Raw genomic sequence first — 14,632 nt, 5'->3', positions numbered from 1 at the left:
AACCGAGCTGGGTTTAGCAGGTGAGTGACCTCAGCCTATGCAGTCTGGTGCACCCGGCCACTGAATCAGGCTGTCATCCAACCAAGCCTTGCTTCACTTGGGATCTCAAGGCAGGTGCAAAGAAAATTGGAGTTAAAGTGCCGCAGATGCAGTTGCACAGAACAACCTATCAGAATCCACGTTCCACTGACCAGATGAGATCTTTATGGGTGTTCTGGGCAACTGCTCCAGTTTTCTTTGCAATTGTCTAAATAAATTAGCTCCGTGATGCACTGACCCATCTTTTATTATGCTCGTCTGAAATCAATAAATCAGCAGCAGTGAGATCCATAGGCAATGGATTTATGCATGTGAAGCCCACATAATGCTTCTGTGAGAGGCTGGATCTGTAAGTCACTGTCACTCGGGATCCGGAGTGGACAATGATAAGAGAAGAAGAGGAGGGAGGCTTTTAAACTAGTGCTGTGTGCTGAGAAGTGACGCGCTGGACCTCGTGACTCATTAGTGATACCCAGCAGACCTATCCATGTTACTGACTGTATGCGGCGCAGCTAATAATCCGATTAGTGCCAATTATGCGTGAGATTATAAAGGCAAGTGCTGAAAAGCGAGTGGAGCACCAGCCAGATGCGGACAGCTGGCATTTCATAGGAGCAGAGGCGCTGTTCAAGTTTCAGCACTGAAAGGCGGACAGCTCCCAGCTCCGCGGGCGTTGCGTGTTCCCGCATGACTGCTGCTTCTGCGGGTGTATAGTAGCCGGCCATTCCTTCCTCCTTCCACAATCTATACAATCTATCAATCACAGCTGTGTCCTTCTTGCTGACAAGACCCGCAGACCCACTTCAGAGCTATCTGCCGTTACTACTTTTACCAACTCTTAACTCAGAGTTTAGAAAGAAGTGAAGTACGGGAAGAAAATAGTCTGTGTCCAGGTAAGAGAATAGCTACCTAGTGACATTGTACAGTACATGTATACTAAAAGCAGGCACATATGAGTCTGCCATTACATGGCTATTACACCCACATGTGACATCATTATATTCATGGTGTTTAAAAGGAATAGACACGTACGTCCTTTAAAGCTTTATACAGAACTTGAACTCTAGATAAAGTATCTGAATGCATGTTATTTCCATTTTACAAAAGCGGAGTACTGGCGATGATAAGAACAGCATGCTTACAAATTCATATATACAATATTTAAACTGTATAGCTATATCATGTGTGGTGATTCTATCTATCTATCTATCTATCTATCTATCTATCTATCTATCTATCTATCTATCTATCTATCTATCTATCTATCTATCTATCTATCTATATTTCTGTCTGTCTTCTATCTATAATCTATCTTAATTTATCATCTTTCACATACAAGCTATGCATGTGTCCAATATTATCACTATGTTTTTGTTTTCAGATTGGAATCAATCAATCAAGATGTTTTACTTTCACTGCCCCCCTCAGCTGGAAGGTGAGTCCCTGTACTTCACTTTTGGTCATAGTAGTAATCTGTAAAAATGTTCCACTCTATAAACATAACTCTGCATTAATCCATAGTGGGTGTAATAAAACTAGTTTTCACATATTCTATCGAATTCTACATCAAATACCATTATTTGTTGGGGTGAAGAAGAAAATGGGCCCAATAGTCAAATATGTTCCATAGCTTTAGTTTTGTATTACCAATAACAGGTGCATTCTCAGTGTTATTCAATAGCCATATCAGAGAACATAAAGTGCATGGAATATTAGCAAAATACGTTTCTTTAGCATGTATAAGAATATAAGTAATGCTGCCTGTTAAGTGTCATTTAATCTAGTGCACCACATCAACTGAGCATGCACCTCAACCCCCACTGGCGATTCATCATCTTTTAATGGCAGATATACGTATTTTAAAGCTTTCTTCTCATATATGGAGCTTCCTCCAAATGTTAAGCAGAGCTTACTAATGTTGAATAAAATATGAAGGCGAGCTAGAAAGTCTCCCGTCCCTTTCAGTAAAAGGCTGGGGGAAGGTAAATGGGATTTGTGCAAGGGGAAAGCCGGCCTCTCCCACCTGCTCACTACAGCCTGGGGCAGAGGAGATAGATCTAGCGACACAGATGTTCACTGTCCGGGCTTGTGTCACATCCACGCAGCCATAAGCACCATTTTTCCAGCACATCAATCTTTCATGTTGTTTTACAAACATATCTGATGAGCAAAATAAATACAATCATCAACGAAAGATCCCAAACCATTTGGCGCCTGAGGGTCAACAGTAGCGTGACTCTGGCACTCGGTGGTTGTTGATTCTCACTAGCCCTCAAGGGGTTAAACATGTAATCTCAATTAAGAGCACGAACTTCTGCCTCAGGTGCAAACAGAAAATAAACCAAGCTGCTAATTAATAAATACAATCAATTATCGCCTTTAATTAAATACCAAATCTTTTTGATCTGATTTTTTTTTTAAATGTCTGAATACAGCCGAGCTTTGAACTAAAACCCAATTTATTGAAATTCTTTTTATTCACATAACATGAAATGATTTCTTCTTTGTATTACATCCCAGCTGGGGTTCGGGAATAAAAATAATGTGGGTTTTACTGTGATGGTGGATATATTGGATGTAATATAACCTCTAAAATACATTGAGTAGTCCTTGACATTAGGTTTACAACTGAAAACCAAGTGCATGACAGAAATATGAGGCGTAATATTCACTGTACAAATATAGTTTTTGTTCTGAATGGCTTATCAATGGCTGTTAAGGCTGCTAGACCCAAAAAGCACAACTGACAGTTCATCGTATTCGTAATGTTTTTTATTGGTTTTTAGAAATTTCTTACTTTTACACAGCTATTTTTTCTGCACCGTGGATTTAATTTCTACAAAGCATAAATTATATAAACTCTAACCTTTTAAGCCGTTCATTTAACTTAAAGTAGTATTCACGCATACTGTATTCCGGTTGCATACTTTCTTCCACTGCAATGTGCTCCTGTAGCATATTAAAGAAAAGTCTAACAGCAGTTTTGAAGTTAGTTATAGAGGCACATTTTATTTTAGATAGATAATATGTCTCTCAGTCAGAATTGTTTCTGTTTGTCGATGGCCAAGCGCTGTCTGACTGATTTGAACGTCTCCAGTTTTATTAATTGTGAATTGGTCCAATTCTTCCTCCACCCAGAAATGTAATGGTGATTCTGTACTTCTGGCAGTATTTCGCTCTTCTCCGGGGTCAACAATCACTGTACCCAAATTAGTCTGATCCTTGTTGAGTTTATGCACTTCTAGAATTCTGTGATTACAGATTGTGCAATCTGTGCAATCTCTACACTTTCAGTTTATATAAGTTCCAAGTTCAATGCAAAATATGTATCTGTAGTGACTGGGTCACTAGCTACTAGCCGCATAAAAGATTCGGATGCTGTGTGCTTTATAGCTGGATATCGCATTTATTTTCGTGACAAAGCGATGCTTTTACAATGTTGCTTTGGCAGCAGTAGGCGCAACAATCGTGAAGCTGACAGAGAGTAATGCAGTGTGATGTCTTTATCTTCAGTAGGCTCTCCTCCATTTACCAGCCATTCAGCTGCTGAGTTTGATGAAGGGTTTCTACGGAGGAAACAGCGAAGGAACCGGACAACGTTCACTCTGCAACAGGTATGAATCTCTGCAGCTGTGGAAAAGCTGTAAATGTGATCTCATAACTAGGAAACAGCACTGGCAAATGCACTGTTCAGTATAAAAGCCAAATTTAAGTGAAAAGGGAGTTTACTGCTAGAACGTTGTGGTCAAATAGTTTTCTTTAGTAATCATATAAGTGAGAGGAGAATTGTTATATTAACAGTAAGGTTAACACATTGGATACCTTGCTAGAGTAATACAAAAAACCATAACAGTAAATGTTATTATCAATGGTCCTAAATTCATGCTTTTGACTTTACTGTTATATTCCACTATAGAAAGCCCTATTTTAAAAAAGAACAATGATCATTTGAGATGTAGTATTTATTAAGAATTATTTAATTGTCCTTCCATAGTACACTGTATCTATCTATCTATCTATCTATCTATCTATCTATCTATCTATCTATCTATCTATCTAGGACTCTGCCTTTGACATGGGAGACCAGGGTTCGAATCCTGGCTAGGTCAAGTAGTATTCAGTAAGGAGTTCAAGGCAAGACTCCCTAACACTGCAGGGTGGCCTCTTGAGCGCGTCCCAGTGGCTGCAGCTCTTAAGCGATTTGAGTCCGACAGGAGAAAAGCGCTATATAAATGTTCAGATTATTATCTATCTATCTATCTATCCTGTTGGCTTATATGGACACACATTTGATATTACTTGAAGGACAAAAACTATTGTGTGCCATTTTGATTGGAAGATTTGTTTTTTCCCTTGTTTGTGTCCTGTTCCCTTAAGTGAATTCTCCTTATAATGTGCACTGAAGTCATAGTCATTCATACCAAGGCTATGCTAGTGAGTTCTAATGATATTAAAGAGTATCTGAAACTTAAATATATTGTACATTGGATAACTGGTTGGACAATGTAACATACTGTATATTCTGGGGTCTTGGCAATCCATCCCGCAGCCTCCAATGACATGAAGGACGTGGAGATGTCCAACTCAGCTGTAGATATTTCTAGAGACAGAATACTTTAACTAAGACACTGTTTATTTTCCCACTGCTGATTACTATTTAAATAGTTAAAAAAACATAATAATGCTGGTGGTATGCCAGCCCGCTGTGCAGTTCTGCCACCTTAGCTTAGATAATTACTTTATAGTTAGTATGTGGACCTGGTCAAGGAATTCTAGAAAGAGTGGAGACTTAAAAGACAGTTCATTTACTAGAAAGGAAGAGGTTAACTTGCAGACTTATAAATGTGAAGGAACTTCATGCTGTTGTGAACTACAACATTGAAATAATACTTTTAAAATTACATATGTTAATTAAAATGGGTTGTACAATAACTGTGAAAAGGTGAAATAGACTAGTGTGTTTTCTTTTCTTAACACCTGTTATATAGCTTTTTAAAAATATAGCTAAGGATGGTCACTCAAATGTTTATTGTGTTGATAAGTTTATATATTATATCAATATCCCTTGAATATTACAAGACACTGTTGATACAGTTACTTGTACACTTGTACAGCACAAAACATCCTACTATATTATATATTTATCTCTGTGTAGTTTTCTACCTATATTTTTAAAGCACTGTTATGTTTTTTTCAGTGTTTAAAAGATAATCACTGTACAGTGCATATCCTCCTCTCTCCAAAGGAGCTTACAATCCACTATTCTTACTGTATTACTGTAGCTATGTGTACATCAGTTGATGTTATACTGTGTGTATATATACTGTATATATATATATATATATATATATATATATATATATATATATATATATATATATAAAGTTTATGTTAGATAGCCCATGCAAGTGAACACACGCACACATACACACACACACACACACACACACACACACAGCGGCTTTTCCTTGATAAGTGTTTGCAGTCACATTCAAAAAGTTTGTTATTTTGGTTTTACCAAAGAGGGTAGCTCCCCCCCCCCAAAAAAAAAGGGCAGCTTTTGGGGATTTAATGTTAGTTTAAACCATCTAACGGATAGATACTTATGTCTCTAAAGACTTCAGGTGTCAGACCAGTTCGCAAATGTTTTTTTTTTTTTCCTTACGGTCACGCACAATATTTTAATGCGGGTAACATCATTCTGACCCAGGCCTTCCCACACATTTGTTTATTCCATGTGTATAATAATTCATTGAGGGAACCTCAGACCTTTATTTAGCATTACAATATCTATGGCTATAAGATAACATACAGAGGGGCTGCAGCACAAAACAGGAAAACAGTGACAGGGGATCTTAGTTACGCTTTAACGCGCTTAAGCTCACCAACTGTGCCAAAGTGTCCCCGATCTGGTGAGTCCTACTCTAACCATACAATGCTAGTTTTTATCAGCAGTCTAGTGGGAACTAATCCAAAAACCCAAGAGTCAACTAAATGGGAGAAAAGGAAATTAAAAAGGTGTTTTTAATTTCCTTTTCTCCCATTTAGTTGACTCTTGGGTTTTTGGATTAGTTCCCACTAGACTGCTGATAAAAACTAGCATTGTATGGTTAGAGTAGGACTCACCAGATCGGGGACACTTTGGCGCAGTTGGTGAGCTTAAGCGCATTAAAGCATAACCAAGAGCCCCTGTCACTGTTTTCCTGTTGTGTGCTGCAGCCTCTCTGTATGTTATATATATTTCTTGTGGGGATTGGGGTCTCCACTGCTGCGTGCATACTTTGCAAAAAAATTGCATTAAAAGTTGGTTTGTGCTGCTCACCCCTTGATAATTGATTATGGCTATAAGATAGACCTGAGCATTTTTTCCCTGGAGTCAAAGGGAAATAAGATATGGCCTGCCAGTGGCCATACCAGCCTGATATGCCAGTTTCTAATTAAACTTGCCTTTACTAGCACCAGTGAGGTGTCATTCCTCTAAAACTCTATTGGGACAGTTATGTTATGTCAGTAAGGATATACTCACACCCCCTTGTATATTGTATACTAAATGTATTTTAATTTATTAGACGTCACATGTAACTTAATGTATTAGATGTAACATGTATAAATAGTTGATGTCAAATGAATAAGAGAGACATTGTAAAATAAATCTATAACCTAACTTCACAGACAATTCTGGATATAATACTGATTTGCTAAAGGTAGTATACTTTACATATGTTATGATTTTGCTCCAAACAACAAAGTCTTGTCAGTTTAGTTTAACCCTCAAGCATTAATATGTTTGTTGTTGTTTTTAATTTTGAATTCATGTCATCTAGAAATTTCACTTAACACCCTTATAGCACACTTGTGTTTGTTATTTATTTATTTTTTTCTTTGAACTTTCTACCTTTGATGCTTTGCATGTGCCCTCTGCCAAACTGATAGTTGGCCATTGAGGTTACACTTGCCTACATAGTTTTTATTTTAGTTAACATCTTTCAAATTACAAAGACGTAAAACCCTTAAAAAAACCACACACGCACGCACGCATGCATGCACGCACGCACACACACACACTAAAAATGTATCTGCGGCACATTCACTGCCTCATGGCAGAGACAGCCATTATATTCTCCTATTATGTTATCTAGCTGAACAGCAAGGAATTATGTAACGTGAATTATTAAAATGTCGATAGTATATCTGCACCTTGTTAGAGCCCACCTCTTGTGCTTCTCCTCTTTTCCTACCAATAACAACTGTGTTGTTTCGCTTTGAAATTTCCTCATAATTAGACATGAAAACCTCACCCTGCTGATACTTGCTTGTTTCATTCCAGCTGGAAGCATTAGAAGCTGTGTTTGCGCAAACTCACTATCCTGACGTGTTTACCAGAGAAGAGCTTGCCATGAAAATTAACCTTACTGAAGCCAGAGTACAAGTATGTAAAGTTATACATCAGATACAAAGATTTTCATGCATGTTGGAAGGTTATAAGGCTAAAATAATAAATATTATTGCATATAATAAAAAAATGTGATTTAAAAGCATTATCTTGGCTTTTTGTTAGAATTCAAATTAACTCTGATGGTTTTTATGCAAATAAATTGTGAATGAAGTGTCTTTCAGGCTAGGCTCACAGTGGCCAGTTGCATAATGCACAAATTGTAACATGTTAAAATGAGTGTGAACTGCAGTGGAGACTGGAAATAGACTTTAATACAAAGCCTGCATGCATTGAGTTAGAATAACTTGATTTGTTACAATGCAGTACCGTCAACAGGCCCATAGAATTATATGGGCAGTGAGTTGACATACAGAATTATTCTGCAATGCAACTGAGAACTGTAAATGGGCCCTAACTATTAATTTGTACATACTACATTTACAGGCATTAGTATAAATACTGGGGTTTGTGAGCTGTTTTAGAATATGCATCTTAGGCCAGGTTTACAGTGGTCAGTTGCATAATGCATGTGTTACAATAAGTGTGAACTTCAATGGAGTCTAGACATAAACTTTAATACAAAGGGCTTGATTCAGAAAGCCATGTTAACTCATAGCATGGCCACGCTATGCTTTGCGCACGGTTTACAGCGCATAAAAGTTTACGACTCTATAACAAACGTTTGCGTGCGTTCACATGGCATAACACGCACAAAAGTATGCAATGCACCGCGTGAACATGCATTAACATGTGTTATAGCGCACGTAAAGTTTTATGCGTGGTAAATTGCGCGCAAAGCATAGCGTGGCCGTGCTATGAATTAGCACGGTTTTCTGAATCAAGCCCAAAGCCTGCATGCAGTGAGTTAGAATAACGCGATCAGTTAGAAAGCAGCACTGTGAACAGACCCATAGAATTGTATGGGCAGTGAGTTGACATGCATAATTATTTTGCAATGAGTTTAAGCATTGTGTACTAGGCCTCAAGATACAAACTGAACATTTTTTTTTTATTTTTTTGCAATTTACTTGGTTATTTGTCAGTAACAAAGTATTTAGGGGGTGTAGAGCAATGAAGTAAGTTGAAATTAATTGTGTTTACTGCGTACAATCCACTATGCATCAAAAATCTTCCCAGACAAAAGGTCAAAATATTCATTAAGAATTGTTCCAGATGAAAATCCTCCATAACTTAGTTTTAACTGAAAGCACATGTATAGTTGCTTGAAAATATAATATGACCATATCTAAAGCATTAATGCTTACTTTTTCAAGCCAAAAGGGAAGCTGGTGTATCTCACCAACGAGTTGCTTGGTTGCAATCATATTTAGAACAGCTACACATGTGCCACCATCTATCACAAGATATGGAAGATTATTAAAATCTGGATCAACAAATAACATTTTAAACTGTAATCTTTTTTTCACTGGTGCTATCTGCATCCTGTTGATACAGTGATTTGAGTTTTGGGTGTCCAAGAAGATAGCAACCTCTGCACAGAATTCAGGTTGAAGTGTCATTATTCTGTTCAGTGTTAACATCCAGTCATGGGCACTCCACTATCTCTTCACTTCAGACTGTTCTCTTTGACTTACACTGTGCTTATTCCTCCTCCTTGGTCCCTGTGCTGACTAAATTATGACCTATTTTCCCCTCAGTCTCCAAATATGCAGTTGTCCTTTCAATGATGAAAAAAATCCTTCCTCCGCAATTCTCTCCTCTCAGGCTACTGTTACATTTCTCTTCTTCTATTTTTCCGTGTGTTCCCAAACTACCTGAGTGGCTTGTTTACAAAAGACTAACATCATTTCTCAATGCCAACTCAAAATTGTACGCACTAGTCTTTAGTCACTCTGAAACGACGATACAAAGTTGACCAATGATCTTTTCAGAGCAAAGTCACAAGGCAACTTTTGTCTCCTCCTTTTATTGGATTTTTCTTGTGCATTGACTCTGTTTATCACACTCTTCTACTCTACCTTGCATTATGTTTGTAATGGCGGCACTGCCCTTTCTTTGTTTGTTTCTTTTTATTTGACCACTTGTGTCTTTCAATGGTAACTCTCCCAATCTTTTCCTTGTCTGTGTTTCCCAAAGCTCAGTCTTTGGACCAGTGTTCTTCTCTCTTTACATCTTTACCTGAGGCAAACTTCTATCCAACTTTGACTTTTAATAGTATTTGTATTCAAACGACACTCAAATTTACCAGCCCACCCTTTGTTTATTTCTCTCTGATATGAGTAAAACATTTTTGCTGCCTGTCAACATACCACACAGGCCTGCTCTCTTGGGATCAACTCTGCATTCTTCTTTGGTCCCCAGAGTCCCCACATCCAGAACATCTCTAAACATAAGGCAGAGATTAGCCAAATCCAGGCAGACGTCGGTGCAGGCGGCAGGCAGAGGGTAGTCAAAATCCAGGCAGACGTTGGTGCAGGCAGAGAGTAGTCAAAATCCAGGCAGACGTCGGTGCAGGCGGCAGGCAGAGGGTAGTCAAAATCCAGGCAGACACTAGTGCAGGCGGCAGGCAGAGAGTAGTCAAAATCCAGGCAGACGTCTGTGCAGGCGGCAGGCAGAGGGTAGTCAAAATCCGACATGAGTCGGTAACTACAAATACATATACCTATATATATATATATATATATATATATATATATATATATATATATATATATATATATATATATATATATATATATATATATAGGTAGCAGGAAAGAAAGGTGCTGTTTGAGGGTGGACGAAAAGGGCGCCGCCAGAAACTCTAATACAATTATCGTTAATAGGGCAGAAAAAAGGATGCCGCGATAAATATTGTTAACAACATTAGGACATTACAGTTTTTGAAGTATGTTATCGTTTTAGAAGCTTACAACGCTATCATTTTTGTCATATTACTTCGTTTGTATGTACATATTTAACACTATCAAAGAGATTATTGTTTCTATGTGTAAAAGGGTGTTTCTGCAAGGGGGGTGGTTAGGGTTAGTTACCACCAGGGGGAGTGGTTAGGATTAGGCACCACCCGGGCAGCTGTTAGTTTTAGGCAACACCGGGGGGTGGTTAGGGTTAGGCACCATCACAGGGGTGGTTAGGGTTAGGCACCATCACGGGGGTGGTTAGGGTTAGACACCAACGGGGCTGTGCTTAGGGTTAGGCGCCACCAGGGGAGTGGTTAGTTTTAGGCACCACCAGGGGAGGGTTCTGTCTGAGAGTAGGGTTGGGTTAAGTTGTATTGTTGAATTACATAACAATTTTTAACGTTAATATCTTTTCATTATTATTTCCCATCGGTTTTTACAACGGTATTTATTGTTAACCAAGTTTGACAACAATGTTTATTGTTATCAGATTTAGTTATCAACTGGTGCCATTTTGTTATCCAGCCAGGCCCTTTTCTCATGTTGCCTTTTTTTCATGCACACTATATGTATATACATATATATGCATACACAGTATACATATATATATATATATATATATATATATATATATATTATTTATTTATTTGTTGTATTTATAAAGCGCCAACATATTACGCAGCGCTGGACATTAATTTAGGTTACAGACAATATTTAGGGGTGACAAACAGCAATATGACAATACAGGAATACAAGAAAACCAGATCACACAGCACAGTATGAGTACAAGGTAATGCTTAGTCAGTCACTGGATGGGAGCATGGAGTTAGGCAAGTTAGGTTCACTCAAATGCATAGCATGGGTGCACAGTAATAGAGGTGCATGATCAGGTAGGACACAAAAGGAGTGAGGACCCTGCCCGAAGGCTTACAATCTAGAGGGAGAGGTAGGGACACAAGAGGTAGGGGACCAGAGTTCGGCTGGGTTTAGAGCAATTGTGAGGGGTGGTAGGCAAGAGTGAAAAGGTGAGTTTTGAGGGCCTTCTTGAAGGTGTTGAAGGAGGGGGCTGCCCTAATGGGTGGAGGTAAGGAGTTCCATAGTGTCGGAGCGGCTCTTGAGAAGTCTTGGAGGCGTGCATGGGACTGGGTGATGCGGGGGACGTTCAGGCGAAGTTCATTGGAGGAGCGGAGTGAGCGGCTTGGTGTGTATCTCTGAGTAAGATCAGAAATGTAGGTTGGACAGGTTTTGTGGATGGATTTGTAGGTCAGACACAATATCTTGAATCTGATTCTGGACTGGATAGGAAGCCAGTGGAGGGATTCACGGAGGGGAGTCGCCCTGGTGGAGCGATGGGAGGAGTGGATAATTCTGGCAGCCGCATTCATGATGGACTGCAGTGGGGCTATTCGGGTCTTAGGGAGTCCAGACAGAAGGGCATTGCAGTAGTTGAGGCGGGAAATTATGAGGGCATGGATGAGGAGTTTGGTGGTGACCGGGGTGGGAAGATCATAAATTCCGTTTTGTCTAGATTTAGTTTTAGGAACCTAGCGGACATCCAGGAGGAGATGGCAGATAGGCAGGAGGAGACCTTGTCCATGGTAGTGGTGGATATGTCAGGGGTGTGGAGATATACATATATATACAGTGGGATGCAAAAGTTTTGGCAACCTTGTTAATCGTCATTATTTTCCTGTATAAATCGTTGGTTGTTACGATAAAAAATGTCAGTTAAATATATCATACAGGAGACACACACAGTGATATTTGAGAAGTGAAATGAAGTTTATTGAATTTCCAGAAAGTGTGCAATAATTGTTTAAACAAAATTAGGCTGGTACATACATTTGGGCACCACAAAAAGAAATGAAAACAATATTTAGTAGATCCTCCTTTTGCAGAAATTACAGCCTCTAAATGCTCCCTGTATGTTCCAGCTAGAGTCTGGGTTCTGGTTGAAGGTTGAAGGTATTTTGGACCATTCCTCTTTACAAAACATCTCTAGTTCATTCAGTTTTGATGGCTTCCGAGCATGGACAGCTCTCTTTAACTCACACCACAGATTTTCAGTTATATTCAGGTGTGAGGACTGAGACGGCCATTCCAGAACATTGTACTTTTTCCTCTGCATAAATTCCTTTGCGGATTTTTAGCACTGTTTAGGGTCGTTGTCTTGTTGAAAGATCCAGCCCCGGCGCAGCTTCAGCTTTGTCACTGATTCCTGGACATTGGTCTCCAGAATCTGCTGATACTGAGTGAAATCCATGCGTTCCTCAACTTTGACAAGATTCCCAGTCCCTGCACTGGCCACACAGCCCTACAGCATGATGGAACCACCACCATATTTTACTGTAGGTAGCAGGTGTTTTTCTTGAAGTGCTGTGTTGTTTTTCCTCCATGCATAACACTCCTTGTTATACCCAAATATATCAATTTTAGGTTCAGCAGACCACAGCACCTTATTCCAAAATGAAGCTGGCTTGTCCAAATGTGCTTTAGCATACCTCAAGCGGCTCTGTTTGTGCTGTGGGCGGAGAAAACGCTTTCTCTGCATACAGCATCTTCTTTTGTAAAGTGCACCTAATGGTTGAACGATGCACAGCGACTCCATCTGCAGCAAGATGATGTTGTAGGTCTTTGGTGCTGGTCTGTGGGTTGACTCTGACTGTTCTCACCATTCGTTGCCTCTGTTTATCCAAGATTTTTCTTGGTCTGCCACTTCGAGCTTTAACTTAAACTGATCCTGTGATCTTCCATTTCCGCAATATGTTCCTAACTGTGGAAACAGACAGCTGAAATCTCTGAGAAAACTTTTTGTATCCTTCCCCATGATGGTAAACAATCTTTGTCTTCAGCTCATTTGAGAGTGGTTTTGAGACCCCTATGTTGCTACTCTTCAGAGAAATTTAAAAGAGCAGGGAAACTTACAAATGACCCCCTTAAATACTCTTTCTCATAATTGGATACACCTGTATATGTAGGTCAGGGTTTACTGAACTTACCAAGCCAATTTGAGTTCCAAAAAATAGTTCTAAAGGTTTTGGAATCAATAAAATGACAACAGTTCCCAAATGTATGCACCTGCCTAATTTTATTTAAACAATTATTGTGCACTTTCTGTAAATGCAAACTTCATTTCACTTCTCAAATATCACTGTGTGTGTCTCCTATATGATATATTTATTTTTTTATCGTAACAACAAACGATTTATGCAGGAAAATCATGACAATATGACAATTAACAACGTTGCTCAAACTTTCGCATCCCAATATATATACATATATATATATATATATATATATATATATGTATACACACACACACAGATTGGTGCTCAAACAGGGCATTGGGTCCACTCTAATCTTTTTACCCACCCTGATGACGTCACGCTGCACCGCCCAGTGCTGGTCGTAATGGAGAAAGCTACGCTTACGGATCATTACGCGTAATTTTACGCTATTACGCATTACGAAATTACGCTTACGGCATAGACAGTAAATTTCGGTACATGTCCGTAATTACGCATAGCACTTACGCAATTACGCGTAAGTATACAGTAGTGCAGGTTATTACGTTATAGGCTTACGCGTAAAATCCTGCTAGCAATTAATGCGTAAGGTCATGCTGCCAAGCGGAAAAGTTGACGCATGGATCAATGTTAGGTAGCCGCCGACTTTAAGGGTTAATAGCAAAGCCCCCTTAAGTGCTAAGAGCCTCAAATTTGGAGAATATATTAAGGAGATCAGAAGGAATAAGAGGAAAAATTTTTTTTCAAAAAGACCTTATAGTTTTTGAGAAAATCGATGTTAAAGTTTCAAAGGAAAAATATATACATTTAAAAACCCGCCGACTTTAACGGTTAATAGCAAAGCCTGCTTAAAATTTAGGAACACCAAATTCACAGGGGATATTAAGGGGATCAGTGGGAATAAGAGGAAAAATTTTTTTTTCAAAAAGACCTTATAGTTTTTGAGAAAATCGATTTTTAAGTTTCAAGGGCGAAAATGTCTTTTAAATGCGGAAAATGTCAGTTTTTTTTGCACAGGTAACAATAGTGTTTTATTTTCATAGATTCCCCCAAGTGGGAAGAGTTTTACTTACTTCGTTCTGAGTGTGGGAAATATAAAAAAAAAACGACGTGGGGTCCCCCCTCCCAGACCTCTTTAACCCCTTGTCCCCCATGCAGACTGGGATAGCCAGAATGCGGAGCACCGGCCGCGTGGGGCTCCGCACCCTGACTATACCAGCCCGCATGGTCCATGGATTGGGGGGTCTCGGAAAGGGAGGGGCAGCCAAGCT

At 39.1% G+C, this 14,632-nt stretch overlaps 1 protein-coding gene across 1 annotated transcript in view; it reads left to right on the top strand.

Moving 5' to 3' along the window:
* Positions 1-693: 693 nt before the first annotated feature.
* DRGX (dorsal root ganglia homeobox) overlaps positions 694-14,632 on the top strand; it is a 178,083-nt gene continuing 164,144 nt past the window's right edge. The window contains exons 1-4 of the mRNA XM_068257994.1: positions 694-932; positions 1,421-1,474; positions 3,556-3,653; positions 7,367-7,468. Of these exons, the coding sequence (XP_068114095.1) occupies positions 1,441-1,474; positions 3,556-3,653; positions 7,367-7,468 (234 nt within the window). The 5' untranslated portion in view covers positions 694-932; positions 1,421-1,440. The remainder of the gene's footprint in view (positions 933-1,420; positions 1,475-3,555; positions 3,654-7,366; positions 7,469-14,632) is intronic.

Source organism: Hyperolius riggenbachi, chromosome 10 (assembly GCF_040937935.1).
Source record: "Hyperolius riggenbachi isolate aHypRig1 chromosome 10, aHypRig1.pri, whole genome shotgun sequence".
Taxonomy (NCBI): domain Eukaryota; kingdom Metazoa; phylum Chordata; class Amphibia; order Anura; family Hyperoliidae; genus Hyperolius; species Hyperolius riggenbachi.
This window is presented reverse-complemented; position numbering and strand designations above follow the sequence as displayed.